The 20489-nt window shown below is 49.0% G+C and overlaps 1 protein-coding gene across 4 annotated transcripts in view; it reads right to left on the bottom strand.

Annotated features, from left to right (window-relative positions):
• Positions 1–815: 815 nt before the first annotated feature.
• Positions 816–20489, bottom strand: part of TMPRSS4 (transmembrane serine protease 4) — a 41184-nt gene continuing 21510 nt past the window's right edge. For 2 of the 4 annotated variants that reach the window (XM_043482680.1, XM_043482683.1), the window contains 10 exons: positions 18157–18309; positions 16527–16656; positions 13371–13472; positions 12038–12078; positions 6944–7103; positions 5511–5677; positions 4285–4383; positions 3958–4100; positions 2302–2451; positions 816–1365 (listed from right to left, as the gene is read on the bottom strand). In XM_043482680.1, the coding sequence (XP_043338615.1) occupies positions 1354–1365; positions 2302–2451; positions 3958–4100; positions 4285–4383; positions 5511–5677; positions 6944–7103; positions 12038–12078; positions 13371–13472; positions 16527–16656; positions 18157–18309 (1157 nt within the window). In that variant the 3' untranslated portion in view covers positions 816–1353. The remainder of the gene's footprint in view (positions 1366–2301; positions 2452–3957; positions 4101–4284; positions 4384–5510; positions 5678–6943; positions 7104–12037; positions 12079–13370; positions 13473–16526; positions 16657–18156; positions 18310–20489) is intronic. The other 2 variants (XM_043482682.1, XM_043482684.1) reach the window with 2 other exon arrangements.

The raw sequence follows: 20489 nt of genomic DNA, 5'->3' as shown, positions 1-20489 counted from the left end.
TCCTCAGATTCCAGCTTGGAGACCATCTCATTCCTGTGCAGGGCTGTGCTCAATTGCTCAGTCGTGTCTGACTCTTTGTGGCCCCATGAACGGTAGCCCACCAGGCTCCTCTGCCCATGGGATTTTCCAGGCAAAAATACTGGAGTGGGGTACCATTTCCTACTCCAGGGGATCTTCCAGACCCAGGGGTCGAACCTGCATTTCCTGCATTGGCAGGAGGATTCTTTACCACTAGTGCCACCAGGGAAGCAGGTGATAAATGACTGTTTAAAACTGAATGATAGGGACTTCCCTGGTGGTCCAGTGGTTAAGACTCTGCACTTCTGTGCAGGGGTGTGGGTTTGATCCTGGTGGGGAACTAAGATCCTACATGACACGTGGCTAAAAAAAAAAAAAAAAAAAGAATGGGTAAAAATCACACCTAGAGTTCTTCAGGTAGATGTTAGGACCTAGAGTTGCAATACCTTTTCCCAGCCTCTTGGGGAGCCGTGATTCAAAGTCAGCCTTGAAAGCCCAAATCCTCTCTCTCTGCTTGTGGCTGCTATCAAGGCAGAGAGGAAGCGGAGGAAGGCAGTGGGACAAGTCCCCTGTGTAGAAAGCACACTTAATGACCCCTGGCTTCCCTGGTCGGCTGTTCACTGTTGCCCCCTGGGTGGGGTGCCCCCACCCATCAGCTCTGGTACCCATGTCTCCTTTTCTTCTACTTTGAGAATCAATCATTTCCCATAGATCTTTTCCTACCCAGGCCAAGGAACAAAGATCATAGTTTGGTAGTCTTTAGCTCAACCCTTTTCAAGCAGCCCTGTCAGCCTATGTCAAAGACTTCACACACCAGTTTAATAAACAGTGGCCACAATAAAAACAACAGTAAGAAATGGTACTTGAGCCAAGAGCTAGACAGCACATTTTCCATTATAAACGGTTTTTTGTTCAGGTGGGCTTGGGGATGGGTGGGGAGGCAGAGGGCTGGCTCAGCCCCTTTCCTCCCTCCACTCCAGCCCTTGGTGATCTGGGCTCTTAGAAGAGCATCTGTTTCCATTCAATTGAGTAGAAAGTTCTTGGCTTAGCAATGCCTTCTGAGACCTCAGCCTTGGAGGCTGGCTTGTATCTCTCCCTCCTTGGGATGCTGAGAGCATCATGGGCAGCTGAACTGGAGCTGATGACGTCCTGGGTGCCTGTGAGCTGCGGGATGGCTTACAGGATTGCAGGTCCTTTGCTGCACCTAGAAATGCTGAGAGTGTGGGCAGAGAGGTGTGCCCAAGGAGGGCTCTTGGTCTGTGTCTGACTTCTGGGGGATTCCCATGTGGGCAGGGCAGGGGGAAACAGTTTCCAGCACTGCAGGGGGCAGGAGCATCATGGATCAGACTAGAATAAAAGAGACCAACAAATAAACTAGGTAATTTGAAATTGGACAAAATGGTGGCATGCAAAATTAATCTTCCTTTTCTGAAGCTTTTTGCTCCTCTCTCTACTCTCTAGAGGTCAGGAAGTCTCATAAGCCTTTCCATCCTCCTTTTTTTTTTTTTTTTAAATTGGAGGATAATTGCTTTATAGTATCGTGGTGGTCTCTGCTGTACATTAATGCCAATCAGTTGTAATTATATATATCCCCTCCCCCTAAAGCCTCCCTCCCCCAACACTTTCCATCCCCTAGGTCATCACACAGCACCAGACTGAGCTCCCTGTGTTATATAGCATCTTCCTGCCAGTTATCTATTTTACACATGATAGTATATATATGTCAATGCTACTTTCTCAATTTGTCCTACCCTCTCCTTCTCCAAATGTGTCCACAAGTCTGTTCTCTATGTCTACGCCTCCATTTCTTCTCTGTAAATAGGTTCATCAGTACTATTTTTTTTCTAGATTCCATATATATGCATTAATATCTGAGATTTGTTTGTCTTTCTGATTGACTTCATTCTGTATAAAAGGCTCTAGGTTCATCCACCTCACTACAACTGACTCAAATTCATTCCTTTTTATGACTGAGTAATATTTCCATCCTCCTCCTTATCAGAATCTGGTCTCTGGAAAGTGTCTGATAGCTGCATTTGATCAGAAAATGAGAGAATGGTAAAGCTGGGTATGTTCCATACTGTAAGGTATTTGCATTTAATGGGAGTCTCTGATCTAAGGAATTTCAGTCCTTAATGGTAGAATTCCAGGTTGTCACTTGCTGGGAATGAAGACTATTGGGGATTTAAAGGGGTATCTCAGAGCCGTCAAGTCACTAAGGGTGGTTTGGAACCCACAGAGGAGGGGAAGGGAGGGTTCAATAGGGAGGACAAACACGCTTACCTTCCGGACATTGTAGATCCAGTTGAGATAGGCTGTGACCTTGGTATATACTCCTGGGGTAGTAGGCCCCCCACAGCCATGGCCCCAGCTCACGATGCCCACCACTTGCCACCGGTCAGAGTGATACATCAGAGGGCCTCCACTGTCACCCTGTGAGAGAGGCCAGAGCAGAGGCTGCTGGGGAGGGCGGGCTGGGCTGGGGTGGAGAGGTGGGCTTCCCCATCCTCCCCTCGCTGCATTGGCCCGTCTGGTCCCTGCTCTCCAGCGCCCTCTGCTGTTCCACCTTCACTGCCCCTGCTCATGCTGTTCCTGCAGCCTGGAATGCCCTTCCCTTTTGGGGCGAAAGGATTCTGTCTGCGGTCAAGCAAGTTGTGGGTGTGCTGTTAGCCCTTTCTTGGAGATCTACAACTCACACTAGAACAGTGAGGGCTCTAAGGGGTCCTGCAGTAAGGAAGCCTGGTTATCTTTGCCTAACCTAGTGCGTGCTAAGTCACTTCAGTCATGTCCGGATCTATGTCACCATATGGACTGTAGCCCGCCAGGCTTCTCTGTCCGTGGGATTCTCCAAGCAAGAATACTGGAGTGGGTAGCCATTCCCTTCTCCAGAGGATCTTCCCAATCCAGGGATAGAACCCATACTTCCTGCATTTCAGGCGGATTCTTTACCAACTGAGCCACCTGGGAAGCCCATCTAACCTAGTAGCTCCCAGATTTATTGAACCATTACAGGAGGGTTTATTTCATGCCAGTCACTGTTCTAGACAGCTGGGATCAATTAATGAAAAGAGAAAAGATCCTTGCCCTAAGGGAGCTTGGAATCAGATGGAGAGAGAGAGAGAGAGAACAAGCAAACTACAAAATGACATTTTCTTGTATAAAAATTGTCAGATAGTGAAAAGTACACTTATTTGGGTGTCCTTCTTACCAGCTCTTGTAGCCTCTGGGGCTTCATCCCTCAGAACCCAGTAACTCTATAGCTGAACTGCCTGTGGAGTTATTCACCCCCACCCCCATTACTGTGAACTCCTGAGGGAAGACACTGTCCTCAAAGTTCAGCATCTATCTGACATCAAGTCGTCAAGAGATGACTAAGAGTGCCTCTTGAGTGAAGGAATTTAATGACTGAGAATGGGGGTGGGACAAGGGTTTGGGGTTTTAACGAAAATAGTTCAGAAGATCCTCTGGGTGGGGATGTGAGAATATATTCACGGACTGGCCAGTAGGATGGGGAGAGGGGTCAGTGCACTGGGGCTCATCCAGCATGAGATGGGTTTTCTCTAGTGTAGTTCAGCAGCTTGAGGACAGTTGTAGAGAAAACAGACCTGGGGTTCCTGCCTGCTAGGGGCTCATACGCTTTTAAATGAGTAGACTTTTAAAGTCTCTGGGTTTCTGGGAAGTAAGAGCAGGTGGGGAGGGAAACATCATCTTTGTATGTAAAATATACATTTGAAATCTCTCTGCTTCAATCCATCTGTCTATCCATGCATCCATCCATCCTCATATCTTTCTCCCTCTCTCCCTTCCTCCCTTCATCACACCCTGAGTGCCCACAATATGCAAGGCTTCATGTGGGGCATTCATCCTCTGAACTTTTTCATCTCTTCAGAGCAGACTTCCTCATCTCTGTAATTCCCTCACGATCCTTGGAGGCCGCACCTGGCAGGTGTCCACGCCGCCCTCTGGGAGGCCTGCACACATCATCGTCTCGGTGACCTCCCCCTGGTACGCATCCTCTGCATTGCACCGCGTGCTGTTGATGACCTGGACGGATCCCTGCTGCAGTATGTCAGACATCTTCCCTGGGGGTTGAAAACACTCTCATTCCCATTCTTGCCTTCAAAACCCAGCCCAGGACAGTTCTCTGGGTTTCCTGGTACCTTGGTGCTTGGACCTCCAGGATGGGTTTCTCTAAAGGATGGTCCTCCTTCCCATCACTTTTGGGAGCTGCTCACTTAGTCCTGTGATCCTGAGCCTGGCACTTACCTCCGTTCTCTTCTGTAAAGCCCCATCCGATGACCCAGAGTGGGGTGCCTGGAGTGAGCTCCTCGTCAGAGAAGGGCAGGCAGATGGGCCTGATCATGCCTGCCAGGAGCAGAGAGGAAGAGGGGACCCAAAGTTCAGGAGAGCCTGGCGGCTAAACCCTCTGTAAGGGTTAACACCAGGGTTTCCATAGCACATGTTCCATGGGATGTTAATAGAAGTGGCATGGAAAGAAAAAAGATTCTGTGGTCAAGTAAGTTTAGAAAATGTGTTGGATTTCCCTGGTGGTGTAGTGAATGAGAGTCCACCTGCCAATGCAGGAGACATGAGTTTGGTCCCTGGTCCGGGAAGATTCCACATGCCACAGAGCAACTAAGTCCATGAGACACAACTACTGAGCCCATGTGCTTCAACTACTGAAGCCCGTGTGCCTAGAGCCCTTGCTCTGCAACAGGAGAAGCCATAGTAGTGAGAAGCCCGAGCACCGCAAGGAAGAGGAGCCCCTGCTCGCCGCAACTGGAGAAAAGCCTATGCAGCAATGAAGACCCAGCACAGCCAAAAATAAATAAATAATTTTAAATAAAGAAAATGTGAGCTAAACACAACAAAACAAATTGTTAAAAAAAAAAACAAACCTCTCATGTCATTAATATACTAACGTGTTCCAGGAAGAGAGCTATGGTATAAAAATGTTTTCCAAACTTATTTGAGAAAGGAACCCTCTTGTACCCAAGGGACCCGTGTTCTATGGAACCAACCATTGGAGATGCTGATCTAAATACTACCCAGTGTAAGCTTGAGTCATTGAACAGAGCTGGTCAAAGATGCTACGGGCTGCCTTAACAGTAATGAGTCGCTGTCCCTGGAGGAGAGCAAATGGGCCCCATGACCCTTTGGTAGGGAGATTGTTACAGGCTTCTGCATTGGTTGGGGTGGAGGATGGGCCAGGAGATCTTTTAGGTCCCTTGCAACTGCAAGATTGGATGAATCTGTGATTCTCACTGGGGGTGCTCTATGTAGAGAAAACAGACCTCAGAAGAATCTGGCAGGGGTAGGGTGTCAGCTGAGAGCTCAAGGAGGCCTCATGGCTTTCGTGACGATAGGCTGATATACTTGCCGGAAACAATGGGACAACTGAGGTCTTGAGAGGAGTAGTGATGTGCCCAAGGCCACTCAGGGAAAGAGCTAGTGGCAGAATGGGAGTTCTGTCCCCAGGTGCCGGCTCTCACCAGAGTATGTGAGCGGGAGCTGCAGCTTCACGAGGGCAATGTCGTGCTCTCTGGGGTGCGTGGCGTTAGGCTCAAGGATGAAGATCTTGGCCACAGGCAGGGATGGGAAGCTGCCCAGTCTGTCTGAGCCAGCCCTCACCTTCCAGTTGGGCACATCGAGATGCTTCCTGAGGGCAGAGACAGTGCAGTTCAGGTCCGAACCAAGCATGAAGAGGCTTTGCCAAAGGCTGGGTCTCCAGGGCCCTGGGGAGTGGGGTGCCGCATGTCCCTGCCTTGGAGGGTAATGATGGTGAGGGCAGGGGTGCTGGAGAAGGGACCATCCGAGGAATCACCTACTGCAGGTCAGATTCTAAAGGGGGATTTGATTCTTTTCCCTGGTGAAACCTGCCGGAAGAAACTTCTAACTGGAGGGCTGGGGAATGGGCTATGCCCGGTGCTTGAGCTCTGGGTCCTGATACTCTGTCTTCTAGTGCATTTTACTGGCCGTGTTACTCATGTGGTACTTGCATTGTGGTCAGTTCCATTGTATACAGTAAGTCTCCTACATATGAACCTTCAAGTTGCAGACTTTCAAAGATGTGAATGTGTGTTTGCATGTCCAATCACGTAAGTTAGTCAATGTGTCTGGCATTATCTGTAAAAGTTGGGTACCTCAGGCTAACTTTGTTGAAGTTAATGAACAAATTGGACTTACAAGTGTATTCTTGGAATGGAACACATTCCTATGTAGGGGACTTACTGTATTTGTCTTCTTCTTGATACCAGACTCAGCTGAGTGTGCAGGGGAAAGGTTTATAGCTTTTATCAGATTCTCCAAAAAGGTTAAAAATCACTGGCTTACATTGTGTGCTCCTCTGAGGCAGTGATGGCATCTACAGCATGAAGGTACCTAGTAGGTACTCATAGATGGTGAATAAATGAACAGATGAATGAATGAAGGTGAAGACGACCTGGAATGGTCCTTCTCCAGACATATGGCAGGCCTCTCTCTGCTGGCTGGTAACAGAAAACTTTTTTCTTAACTTCTGGATATAATGAAAGAGTGGCATGGACCCGGGATTTGGAACCACTTCTTGAAAGACTGGCAGAAAGGGAGAGAGTTCTCAAGACTCCCTTGGAGTCCTCAGAGGCAGATGGGAAGTGCTTTTGTGCAGTGAGTGATGTAGGGCAGAGTGAGGACACTGGGTGTTTGATGGCTGCCCCCCCGAAAGGGAAGAAGTCAGGCCTGGTGACCGGCACCCTCCGCTAAGACCCCCAAAGCCTAACATAGGATGTCACGGCCAGTGTCTCATTGGGTAGCCACATCCTGGTACATGGTCTTTAGGGTGAATGGAGGGAGTGGAGGGCATCAGACAAAAAATTGGAGACAGGGGACCCAGGCGCTCAGGTTCCTCCGCGTCTCTGACCCCACGGGCTCCCCACATGCGCCTTACCAGAAGCAGTGGGCAGCTGTGAGGATCCAGTGTGGGTCTAGGATGCTCCCTCCACAGATGTGTTGTTTGTTGTACTGGATGCTGACCTGCCAAGGCCAAGAATCCACAGAGGCCTCCTTCCCACCCACCACCCGAGGGGCCTTCACGCTCTGTCCGCAGGCTGGACTCAGAGGGAAGGAGGAAGAAAGAAAGAGTCAGGCTCTTGGGGACTGGGGTTGTCCCCCTTAGAGCCCCTCTAGAGCTCAGCCTATCCTGAGCAGGGTCCTTGGACTAGGAACAGGGGTGATGGGTAGAGGACCAGGCCAATTTTGAATTAGTCACCAGGAGATGCTGAGTGTCCCAGACTTTCCCCCAATCTCCATCTCCTTTTTTAAGCTTCAGATGGAGTTTATACTGTGAATATAGGTATGTCCATTCTGCTGGAATTCATGACCTTGAAACTAAACATGGACGCAGAATTATGAAAGTCCTGCCCAGGGGAGTGTCCCCAGCTGCTCCCACTGAGTAACAGTGAACAGACGCCCACAGGCTGCTTTGGGATTGGAGAGTGGGAAGAAAGTTCCAGAAATGGATCTTCCCATCCTGAACTCACCTTTCTCCAAGTCCCTTCCCCCCGCTCAGAGAGTCTCCCGGTTTGACATCCTGTTCCCTCTTCACATCCCACTCTCCTGGCTCTCACGTCTGACTTGCGAACTCTTGTAAAAATGCTCGGGTTCCACCTCTCGGCCCTGTTCCCAGCCTCTCCAATCCTTCTGGCAGTCACTGCCACAGTGACGGTTCTAAGGGGGAAAGGCCACCACCCTCTCTGGGTTTGTGCCTGGAAGGGGCTTGTGAAACACTTTCTAATTCCAAACACTGCTTTCTACACATCCCTCACTCCCCCACTCAAAGCTCCTTAGCATCCCTCTCTGTCTGTAGGGGAAGAGTTTAAACTCCCGCTCCTGGCAGCCTCCTGATATAAAATCGCTGTCTAGCCAAATCGATCTGCTGGTAGCTCCCTGAAAAGTCTTTCTGTTTTTGCTCCAGGAAGTCCCTGTCCCTGAGATGCCGTCTCCTCTCATGTTTATCTAAATCACTGTTCATTCCTCTGGGAAGAGAGCACTGGCCAAGACAGAGAGACAGACCTGGTCCCTGCCCTCCTAGAGCCTACAGTTCATTCTGAGATGTTTAGCCTGAGCATTTTCTCCAGGTTGCCTGATCCCTGGGGATTTTCCTCTCCTGGCATTTTCACAGCCTGCCTGGATGTCGGCCAGCTTTCCTTGTCGTAGTTCAGTCTTCTCTTCTCAACAAGACTGAAGTCTCCTCTAGGGAGGATCTGTGGCTCAAGCCTCTTTCTGACTCCAGGGCTGCTTAGCTCACCACATCAGGTGCTCAGACCCCATTGGCATCTTGGGATCACATGATAATGGGTAAAAGTCTTAACATCCAACAGGGATGCATCAGTCAGTTCAGTTGCTCAGTCATGTCTGACTCTCCATGACCCCGTGGACTGCAGCACGCCAGGCTTCCCTGTCCATCACCAACTCCTGGAGCTTACTCAGACTCATGTCCATTGAGCCGGTGATGCCATCCCACCATCTCATCCTCTGTCGTCCCCTTCTCCTCCTGTCTTTAGTCTTTCCCAGCATCAGGGTCTTTTCCAATGAGTCAGTTCTTTGCATCAGGTGGCCAGAGTATTGGTGTTCCAGCTTCAGCATCAGTCCTTCCAACGAATATTCAGGACTGATTTCCTTTAGGATAGACTTGTTGGATCTCCTTGCAGCCCTCAAGACTCTCAAGAGTCTTCTCCAATACCACAGTTCAAAAACATCAATTCTTTGGCATTCAGCTTTCTTTATAGTCCAACTCTCACATCCGTACATGACTACTGGAAAAACCATAGCTTTGACTAGACAGACCTTTGTTGGCAAAGTAATGTCTCTGTTTTTACGGACAAAGAATTAATCTCAAAAATATACAAGCAACTCCTGCAGCTCAATTCCAGAAAAATAAAAGACCCAAAAAGTGGGCCAAAGAACTAAACAGACATTTCTCCAAAGAAGACATACAGGCGGCTAACAAACACATGAAAAGATGCTCAACATCACTCATTATCAGAGAAATGCAAATCAAAACCACAATGAGGTACCATTACACGCCAGTCAGAATGGCTGCTATCCAAAAGTCTACAAGCAATAAATGCTGGAGAGGGTGTGGAGAAAAGGGAACCCTCTTACACTGTTGGTGGGAATGCAAACTAGTACAACCACTATGGAGAACAGTGTGGAGATTCCTTAAAAAACTGAAAATAGAAATGCCATATGACCCAGCAATCCCGCTGCTGGGCATACACACCAAGGAAACCAGAACTGAAAAAGACACGTGTACCCCAATGTTCATCTCAGCACTGTTTACAATAGCCAGGACATGGAAACAACCTAGATGTCCATCAGCAGAGAAATGGATAAGAAAACTGTGGTACATATACACAATGGAATATTACTTGACCATTGAAAAGAATACATTTGAATCAGTTCTAATGAGGTGGATGAAACTGGAGCCTATTATACAGAGTGAAGTAAGTCAGAAAGAAAAACATCAATACAGTATACTAATGCATATATATGGAATTTAGAAAGATGGTAATGATAACCCTATATGCAAGACAGAAAAAGAGACACAGATGTATAGAACAGTCTTTTGGATCTGTGGGAGAAGTCAAGGGCGGGATGATATGGGAGAATGGCATTGAAACATGTAAATTATCATTTCATATGTGAAACGAATCACCAGTCCAGGTTCGATGCGTGATACAGGATGCTTGGGGTTGGTGCCCTGGGATGACCCAGAGGGATGGGAGGGGGTTCAGGATGGGGAACACATGTACACCCATGGCGGATTCAAGTCAATGTATGGCAAAACCAATACAATGTTGTAAAGTAAAATTAATTAATTAATTATTTAAAAAAAAGAAAAATAATCAGATTGAAGAGCCCCCCCCCAAAATGTAATGTCTCTGCTTTTTATTTATTTTTAAAAAATTTTTTTTTCAATTATTTTTATTAGTATGAGGCTAATTACTTCACAACATTGCACTGGGTTTTGTCATACACTGACATGAATCAGCCATGGAGTTACATGTATTCCCCATCCCGATCCCCCCCCGACCTCCCCCCCTCCACCCGATTCCCCTGGGTCCTCCCAGTGCACCTGGCCCGAGCACCTGTCTCATGCATCCCACCTGGGCTGGTGGTCTGTTTCACCGTAGATAATATACATGCTGTTCTCTCAAAACATCCCACCCTCGCCTTCTCCCACAGAGTCCAAAAGTCTGTTCTGTACATCTGTGTCTCTTTTTCTGTTTTGCATATAGGGTTATCATTACCATCTTTCTAAATTCCATATATATGTGTTAGTATGCTGTAATGATCTTTATCTTTCTGGCTTACTTCACTCTGTATAATGGGCTCCAGTTTCATCCATCTCATTAGAACTGATTCAAATGAATTCTTTTTAATGGATGAGTAATATTCCATGGTGTATATGTACCACAGCTTCCTTATCCATTCATCTGCTGATGGGCATCTAGGTTGCTTCCATGTCCTGGCAATTATAAACAGTGCTGCGATGAACATTGGGGTGCACGTGTCTCTTTCAGATCTGGTTTCCTCAGTGTTTATGCCCAAGAGTGGTATTGCTGGGTCATATGGCAGTTCTATTTCCAGTTTTTTAAGAAATCTCCACACTGTTTTCCATAGTGGCTGTACTAGTTTGCATTCCCACCAACAGTGTAAGAGGGTTCCCTTTGTCTCTGCTTTTTAATATGCTGTCTAGATTTGTCATAGCTTTTCTTCTAAGGAGCAAGCATTTTCCAATTGCATGGCTGCAGTCACCATCTGCAGTGATTTTGGAACCCAAGAAAATAAAGTCTGTCACAGTTTCCATTGTTTCCCCATCTATTTGCCATGAAGTGATAGGACCGAATGCCATGATTTTGGTTTTTTGAAAGTTGAGTTTTAAGCCAGCTTTTTCACTCTCCTCTTTCACTTTCATCAAGAGCCTCTTCAGTTCCTCTTTGCTTTCTGCCATAAGGGTAGTATCATTTGCATGTCTGCGGTTATTGATATTTCTCCTGGCAATCTTGATTCCAGCTTGTGCTTCATCCAGCCCAGCGTTTCTCATGATGTACTCTGCATGTAAGTTAAATAAGCAGGGTGACGATATACAGCCTTGACTTACTCCTTTCCCAATTTGGAACCAGTCCACTGTTCCATGCATACACACTGCTAAACTGCAAAGGCAGCGAGGATGACCTTCCTCCTCTCAGGTGATCCAGTTTCTGGCCATCTTCCAGGCTCAACTTGGTTCTCCCATGAGGCTGGTGGGATGAGTGGGACCTCAGCGCTTGTTTTTCCTTCTGATCTCCTCTCAGAACTAGGTAGTCTCCCAGGATCCTGTTGGGCAGTTGGACTAAAGATGAACTTCAGAGAGATCAAGTGAATTACCCAAGGTCATACTGGAAGCCAGTGGGACGGGTGCCGCCCAGGTCTCCTGACGACCCCCCCTCACCCCGCTTACTCCCCCAGCCCCATGCAGCTCTCTCTGGAGCATGTTAATCGGGACTGCTGCTCAGTGGGGGGTCGGGACTCCTGCATGTGGCCTTACACCTCTTTCTTTGCTCAGCCGTTAGCTCCTAAGGACAGAGGCCAACTTTCTTGCTTGTCTGGTATCTTCTACTTTCAGCTAGCATCCAACAGTGATGATGCATCTTAACTGTTTCATGACTCTTTGCTAAACGGAATGAGCAGATGAGATTACGTGGGCCCTGGCCAGGGGTGGGAGCAGGTAGAGGCTTGGTCCTGCCCTTTCTGGTTTTCCTACTCTCTCTTGGATCTCTGCCCACAACAATTGTGGAGATATGGGTGGACAGTGGGAGGGAGTTCTTAACATCAACTACTTGAAGGAGTGTTCACCTGTAAACCCAAGGTCCAAGTAGTAATGTCTGGACAGAATAGAGTGACACTTGGAGTCTGAGTGATTTAAGAATGAGGATGAAGGCCTTTCCTGCTTATTGTTAGCCCAGGACCCAAACCCTCAGAGATGGAGTATACTCACCAAGGCACTGCAGGGAAACCATGGAGCCTGAGAGACAGGGGCTGGAAAGGAGACATAGGCATCCTGTTGTTTTTGCTTATCTCTCGGCTGGGAGGCAGGGACTCGGGTCTCCTGGCACTGTTGATTCCAGTCCCCTCCCAGCACCGGGGAAATATGAAGCCTTGCCTGGTGGGGGTTGTATAGACACTGTGCTGTTCTGCCCTTGGTTATTCAATCATGTCTGACTCTTTGTGACCCCATGGTCTATAGCCCTCCAGTCTCCTCTGTCCATGGGATTCTCCAGGCAAGAACACTGGGGTGGGTTGCCTTGCCCTCCTCCAGGGGATCTTCCCAACTCAGGGATTGAACACAAGTCTCCTGCATTGCAGGTGGATTCTATACCGTCTGAGCCACCAGAGAAGCCCAAGGATACTGGAATGGGTAGCCTATCCCTTCTCCAGGGGATTTTCCTGACCCAGGAATCTAACCAGGGTCTCCTGCATTGTAGGCGGATTCTTTACCAGCTGAGCCACCAGGGAAGCCCCATATAGACACCGTACTTCCACCCAACTCAGTGCAATTGGATGCAGTTGGATTTCACACCCCTGCGATAAGCATCTGCTATATGCTGGGCTCTGCCTGAGTCACAGCCCACCCTGGGGCTCTTGGCAGCCTGAGATGGAAGAGAGCAGAGCTTGGACCAGCGTCTGTGGCACTGCGGGCTCAAACAGAAGAGGAATGGGATTTTAGTGAAACTCCAGGCAAACAATCATTCTGCTCCTAGTCCTCTCCTTTTCAAGATTTACTCTTTGATGAAAAAGCGGCTCTCAGCAACCTCCCTGCATGCTAAGGAGACATCATTCTCTCCTTGGGGTGACAGTGTTCCTGTAGATGCCGGGCTCTGGCATGGCGGTGGGCATGAGAACAGGACGTTGACAGTGGCCACACAGCTGCTCCTCTGGAGAGTTAGAAATGCAGGGGAGGGCCTACTCTGGCCGGGGTGAGTGGCAGGAAGGACAAAGTGGCCTTTGGAATCTTGCCTCTGGGGCTCAAAGCAGCATAAGGCTATAGGAAACCAATTTGGTTTTCTTATTTGACTGATGAAAGGCCGCCAGTGTGTGGACAGCACACTTTGTCCAGCTGCCCCTTTTATTAAGCCAAAGAGTCAACACAGAAAACCACTCAGAAATGTGATGCTCCAGCTTTTGATATTGGACAGTCTGCCTGGCCAGGAGTTCTTCTTGTCGTCTGGCTTATGTTCCCCTTGCTGCATCCATTCAGGGCGGGCTGGCTGAAGCCCTGACGGCAGCGAGCATGGGTGAGCTTTGTGGGCCAGAGGCGTCCTCTCACTTACCCACTTGAGTGTTGCACCTGAAGCTCCTGCAGGTTCTCTGTGATTTTGACAATGTCCAGATCTTGGGCTGGGCCAACGTCCACAGCCTTGAAGGTGGGTTTGCTGCTCATTTTGGGAGGGAAAAGGAGAGAGTGAGAGACGTGAGCTGGAGCAGGAGCTCAGACCAAGGTGGTGGGAGCAGCCCCCACTCCCAGGAGAGGGGTCAGCAGAGGATGCTGGGTGGGGTGTGGCAGGGGAGTGGAGGTGGCCTTGGTCAGGGAGGGTAGTGCCTGCTTTGCTAGATGACAAGGGATGTTTCTTGACATCCAGGATTCAGCCCTGAGCACAGTGCTGACGTGGACTTGCTTTCTTGGGCAGGGAAGACTGGTTCTGAGCCCAGAGCTCTGAAGAAATGTTATGGATGCCCCTTTGTAACTCCCAGCTCTGTCCTGATTCCAAATGTCCCAGCTGTTTCTCCTGGTTCAAAGTGAGGGGAACAGGGAGGCAAAGGAAACAAGTTAGCGCCCATCCCTACCTTAGAAGGAACTAGATGTGGACATTTTGGTTTTCCAAACAAGGCATCTGGTCTGAACTTGGTAGTGGGGTACATTTATGGTCCCTTTGGAGGTAGGACAGGCCAAGATCAGGCTTCACATGCACTCAGACAAACATCTCTCTCATTTGGACTGCTATCCCTCTTTCTCTCCACAAATCCATGTTTGTCTTCTTTCAAACCTTGAGTGTAAGTCTTCCCTCCTCCAGGAAGTCTTCCCTGATTAATCTCATCTTTTTGATTGTTGCTATACTGAATGTACCTCTTTTCCATCTCTCCTATTCTTCCCCATCCTTTATACCAGTTGTGCTAGCATCAGCTCTGTATGCAGGTTTGTCAACCTAAAACACTGGCTGACTGGCACATTCTCACATGCCTACCTAGGAATCTGGCACTGCCTGGATGACCCAGCCATGGCACCTGAAAGGCTGGAGTCTAGCATTGCTGGGTTTTGTGCTGAGAGCCCTCAAGCCTGAGGTTCTTGTTCTGGCTCTGACACTAGCTTGATGTGTGACCCTTGGCAGGTCACATTTTCTCTCTGGGTCTCTCTAAGCCTCAGTTTTCCCCTCTATAAATGATGGGTGGACCAGATGGTCTCCAGAGTCCTTCCCATCTTGAGCCATCTAGAGTTTTGTGGTCCTGGGACAAGAAGGCCCTCCTAGCCAGGGAAATCTGAGATACAGAAAGAGGGATCATGGTGGAAGTGGACATTTCCAGGAGAACTAGCCTCTATTCACCAGTTACATCATGAATAATTCTGATCAGCTTTGATCTTGCAGAGCCCAAGAGCGAGATGGCTTGTTGCCTTAAAGAGCTTAGAAGGACAGAGAATCTAGGAGCCTTTTACCTTAAGAATCCCTGGAGACACCCTGGTTTCATAATCAAGCTGCAGCCTGCTAAGCTAGTACCGCTGACACTGCAGTTGGCCGGACTGCGGTCGGAAGGGGGAGGGGCTGCAGCCAGGAGGCCAGGCGGGGCTTGCTGCTGGGGGAGGGGTGACGCAGGGGCAGGGCTTGCCTTCCTAGCCCTCCTTGGAAATGAAGGGTGCAGGGTGTCCTCTCCGGAGGGTACTGGAAGCTGCACATCGTGGAGGGCAGAGAGCAGGAGTAACCAGGCAACCAGAGAGCAGAAGGCGCAAATAGTTCTGATGGATCGGTGATGGCTGTCTAGAGTACTTATTGAAAAGTGAGCTTGAGACTGCTCTAGGGTTTGATGGAAGAGGGTTCTGTGATTGACTGATGGATGATGTCTGCCTAGGATGTATTGTTTCCACCTAGTCTCTGGGTCCAGTTTCTTAGAATCCTAAAATTTGGGGCCTGCCAGGAAAAGATTATTCCTTGTGCAGCTGAATGCATGGGTCCTTTTCTATCTCTCCAGTTAGGCTCTGAGTGATCAACTGTCTCCCCTCCCCTCCCTTTATAGATGAAACCTCCACGGAACAGAAAATTACCCAACCTAGAAACAGATATGCTTCAGATATCCAGGAATTAGGGGGTCTTGGGCACACCTTCCAGCCCTCTTGCTCCCAGCTACTATCTGATCAACTTATTCACCTTCTTTGAACCTACCATAGAACAGATAGAATAATAACTCCCTTTGTGGTTTTTGCCAAGATCAAATGAATATAAATACGCAGTGCTAATTACCCTTCTTATAACTGTATGCTTTTTTACCCACTGAAGATTTAAAACTGCTTTTGAAATTTGCTGAGAGAGCTGAGATTGCTGATGAAAACCCAGTGAAATCAGGTTCATTTAAACTAAATTTTAACCAATAGGACTTTGAATAAATAAATAGGATGTTTTGTATTCTGGGGCAGGGACGGCATCTTGCCAAATCAAGAAGTGAGCGTTGAGAAGTAAAGGAAAGGAGGGGATTATAAAGGAGCCTGAACTGTGTGGGGGGTGGGGATGCGGGTGAGGGTGGGGGAGGAGTGGGGCAGATATTCTCTCTCTGGCACCTCATAACCATCCTATGAGGTTGGCATTGCTTCTCCCATTAATCCTTTTTTTAAATTAATTAATTAATTTGACTGTAGGCTTCCCAGGTGGCTCAGTGGTAAAAGAATCTGCCTGCCAATGCAGGAGACATGGGTTCTATCCTTGAGTTGGGAATATCCCCTGGAGGAGGAAATGGCAACCCACTCCAGTATTCTTGCCTAGGAAATCCCATGGACAAAGGAGCCTGGTGGGCTATCCATGGGGGTCACAAAAGGGTCGGACATGACTGAGCGACTAAACAACAACAACAACCAGGTCTTAGCTGTGGCACGCAGGACCTTCAGTCTTCCTTATGGCATGCAGGACCTAGTTCACCCACCAGAGATCAAACCTGGGCCTCTGCATTGGGAGCGCAGAGTCTTAGCCACTGGACCACCAGGGAAGACCCCCCCGACACACACACCTCTCCACTGACTCTTGAACAAACTGAAGCTTACAAGATTTAACTTCATGCTGCTTGTAAGGGAGTGTTTCAAAAGCAGTTGTCTGACTCCAATACCTACAATTTTTAGGAAAGAGAGAGGAAGGAGGAAGGAAAGATGGAAAGGGGAAAAGAGGAAGGAAGAAAGAGAGGGAGAGAGGTCATGGGGTGAGGTGACAGCTACTGGACCTTGGGCTGGGTACCTGTCATAGCCCATCTGCCGACAGGCGGTCTTGGCCAAAGCTTCTGTGAAGTTGTCAAAACAAGCGGAGGCCCAGTTCTTCGTGGCGGGGTCCAGCACCTGCAGGGTGGATCGGTCCCTGGAGAGGCGGACTGGGAGGGAAGGAACCCTGGTCAGCTCAGAGCAGGGGCTCATCTGGCTCATCTCCCACAGAATGCATCATGTGACCAGCCCAAACCGGTGGTCCAAACCCTACCGGGAACTGGGGAGCCTCACAGAACACCAACCCTTTCCACCTCAAGGGGAGTTCTTCCTTTGGACTTTGCCTGATTGAGCCTTGCTCTGACAGGAGCTAGGATGACCAGATGTCCTGGGAATAATCTCCCATTTTGATTTTTTGCCCTGGCATAATTATTAATAGCTCCCCTTTCACTTTTGGGCTTCCCCTGTGGCTCAGCTGGTAAAGAATCTGCCTGCAATGTGGGAGACCTGGGTTCAATCCCTGGGTTGGGAAGATCCCCTGGAGAAGGGAAAGGCTACCCACTCCAGTATTCTGGCCTGGAGAATTTCCTGGACTGTATAGTCCATGGGGTTCCAAAGAGTCGAACACAACTGAGTGACTTTCACTTTTTAGATGTATTTGCATATATGTACTTGATGGTTGTATTACAAGGCCTTCCTACCCGTGGTTCACACAAGTTCTCTAGTCTGGGAAAATTTCTCAAAGAGGAACCTTGCTGTTTTTTCCATGTAAGGTCAGAGAGGGGTAGGCGAGTGAGAATTGCTATTGGCAGTAGGGTGGCAAGGCTCACAGACATTTGATTTCTGATTAAAAAAAAAAAGGAGCAAATACACAGGATGTCACTCAGCCTTGCCCTACAAAAGCCCCCATCACCCGTGTCCTGGGCTGTCTTTTCTTTGCAGAGCCCAAGTACTAAGTGGATCAAGATGGATTAACCCAATCCAAGGAAGAACATGGGTTTTTATGTTCAAACCATCCTTTGAAGGACCTAGCTCAGTCTTGTTCCATAACATGTTACAATAAACACTTCTATAATGAATAGCCACCCCTGGTGGCTCAGACTTTAAATAAACTGTCTGTAATTCAAGAGGCCTGGGTTCGATCCCTGGGTCGGGAAGATCCCTTGGAGAAGGAAATGGCAACCCACTCCAGTATTCTTGCCCGGAGAATCCCATGGACAGAGGAGCCTGGTGAACCACAGTCCACCGGGTTGCAAAGAGTCAGACATGATTGAGCAACTAAGCACATATGCAAAATAAATAGAAGAATCAATAGCTGGCTAGTGGCTGTACGGTCTCTTTGTAGTCCCCTTGAAATAATAGGTGTCAGAGAAAAGAGGGAACTCCCCAAGGTCATTCAATTCAGTATCCATGTGCAGCAGGAATGGGGCAGGCTCAGTTACACCTTCCTGTCCCCTCTGGTCCACATTTGTTCATCAAAATGTACTGAGTGTTTGCTACATGTTGAGTATTGGGGATCCAGTAGATAAGACATGATCCTGTTTTTAAGACTCTTACAATAGGGAAGGAAGCTGACTAGTCAGGTGGCAGGTGCTATGCAGTGGACCAAGAGGACCTGAGCCGACTTCCTGCTCTGCCCACTCCCCTGGCCCCTTGGCCCCTGGACTCACCTGCCACTGGAGGTCCGTTGGGGAGTTTCTTGACGCAGTACTGCTCATCCTCCCCAGAGGCACAGTCCTGGTGGCCGTCACACACCTGCTCCCTCGGGATGAAGAGGAGGGGCTGCCCACAGAGGAAGAAGTAATTGTCCAGAATCACCTTGACTGGAAGGCAAGGGCAGGGAAGGGCAGAGAGGGCTGATGGTCAGGCAGGCAGCCCAGGGGCAGGAGAGGCTGTGTTTCCCTGAAAACCTGCTGGGCCTGGAGACAGGCAGATGTGGGTTCCAGGCCCACTTCTGCCACCTAATTGCTGGCGTCCTCAGTCTTCTCATCAGTAAAAGGGAGAGAATAACACCTGTCCGATCCCTAAAGAGGGCTGAGGAGTCTATCAGATCACGTGTGAGGAGCAACTCAGAAATAGCCCCCACTCGCTTCTCAAACCCAAGTGCTGGCACAGGGCCTCTGGGGACGGAGGAGACAGCACTGGGCCCGGAGTCTAAGACCTGAGCCCTGGCTCTGCCACCTCCTGGGTGACTTTAGACCAATCCCTTGCCCTTTCTGGGCTTCACAGGGTTGTGGAGAATGAACGCTTGGTGGGCTGGTGGTTGTGAAAGTGTCTCATCGCTATCAAGCGCAGTTCTAGGACAAGGTGTTTTTACCTGGGGTTGAAAGACCATTACGAGGTTGACATTTTGCTTGTTTTGTCTTCTGCCTCCTGCCTTCAGAGTCCATTGTTCCTTCTTTGTCTTGGATGATGGGAAGGAGTCTAGTGTTTTTAAGTCCTCAAGACACAGATATTTCCATACTTTTCCAAACTCTCCCAGCTCCTCCTGTCTAACTGAACTCGCCTTTGGCCTGAAGCTCCCCTGGAGAGCCTAGCATTACCCTTGAGTGGCCCTCAGAGTGATGGAAACAAGTGTCATGATGGGCCTGCTTATTGCTGCTAACAGCTTTCCAGGCATTGTTACCTGGAGTCCTGACAATAACTTTAGGAGGTAGGTGCTATCATTAACTCATGTTACAAACAACTAGATGGAAGTTTAGAGTGTTAGGATTTATTTCCCAAGCCATATGCACTTAGGTGGTAGAGCCAGGATTTCAATTAGTCTGTCTAGCTCCAAAGCTCTTTGCTACTTCTCCCAGCCTTCCCTACAGGAGCTTAAAATGTGATTTCTTGGTCCTGATGCTCCTGCTTTGAGAATAAGGGAGAAGGAGCAGGTCAGATATTTCCTCGGCTTTCAGGGTTTGGTTCATGGTCAGGAGCCAGGGTGAGAAAGGGTCAGTCCTGCCTCCTGGGGGAAGCCAGGATACAGTGTACCCAGTTGAGCCCCCAGAAACCAAATGTTGATGGAGCCCAGCCCAGGAGGGGAGTTCAGGTTACTGCTTCTGGTTGCAGACCTTGGGGGCCCCGGGCTGGAAGTCACTCAGGACCTTCTGGGACAAGGAAAGCCCGACTCTAAATCATGTATTAGTACCTGCCCTGGCTCACCCTGAACCTGGCCCTGTCTGCTCTCTCCACTATGTCGGGGCACCTGGTCAGAGAAGGTAAGCTCATCTTACTGTTAGTTTGAGCCAAATAGACTTAGGACAACAAATCTGCTGATGCCCACCACCACTCTTGGGCCAGCCAAGGTCAAAAGGGTTTAGGTTTATCTGCATCTCATGTCCCAGTGGGACACTCAGGATGGGTGATGCTTATGTTTTGGATCTGCATTTCCACCGCCATGAGGTGGAAATGGACCTACTCAGTTGGGGGCCTGATTGTCTGTCCCGGCCCCTCAACTGCCACACCCCTCTTCTCTCTCAGTGCCCAAGTGGAGACTGAGGGGTTGGACCAGATGAGCTCTGAGTGTCCTCTGATGAGGCGGAGGCTGCTCTAGGCTCCTGGAAAGCCCTCCTGGCCTGGTGAGCAAACACATGGCCTTGGTCTCAGCCCTACACACTGCGTGATGACCTCCACTTTTCACAGCCTAGTTTTTAATCCAAGTACTTTACACACACTACCTCATTGGTTCTCTGATATCGCTATGATGAAGATGGGATATTTTACAGGCGAGGCAACTGAGGTTAAGAGAGGTTGGGAGACTTACTCAAGGTCACACAGCACCAAGAAGGAGCAGCACCGGGATCCCCATCCCAGGTGTCTTGAGTCCTAGTCAGGTCCTCTTGGCCCTACTTCCTGGGTGAAATCTGTGGTCAGTAGCCTGCTTGGCTATGGTGGGGGGTGGAGGTGAGGGCTCAGTCATAGGATGGGGTGCGGGGGAGGCTGAGAGGGACAGGCTCTGGGAAACAGGGCTTGCTTGATTCACTCATCTTTTGCCCCAGAGTGGCCTGCCTGGATCACA

The sequence above is a fragment of the Cervus canadensis genome, chromosome 11 (genome assembly GCF_019320065.1).
Source record: "Cervus canadensis isolate Bull #8, Minnesota chromosome 11, ASM1932006v1, whole genome shotgun sequence".
Lineage (NCBI taxonomy): Eukaryota > Metazoa > Chordata > Mammalia > Artiodactyla > Cervidae > Cervus > Cervus canadensis.
This window is presented reverse-complemented; position numbering and strand designations above follow the sequence as displayed.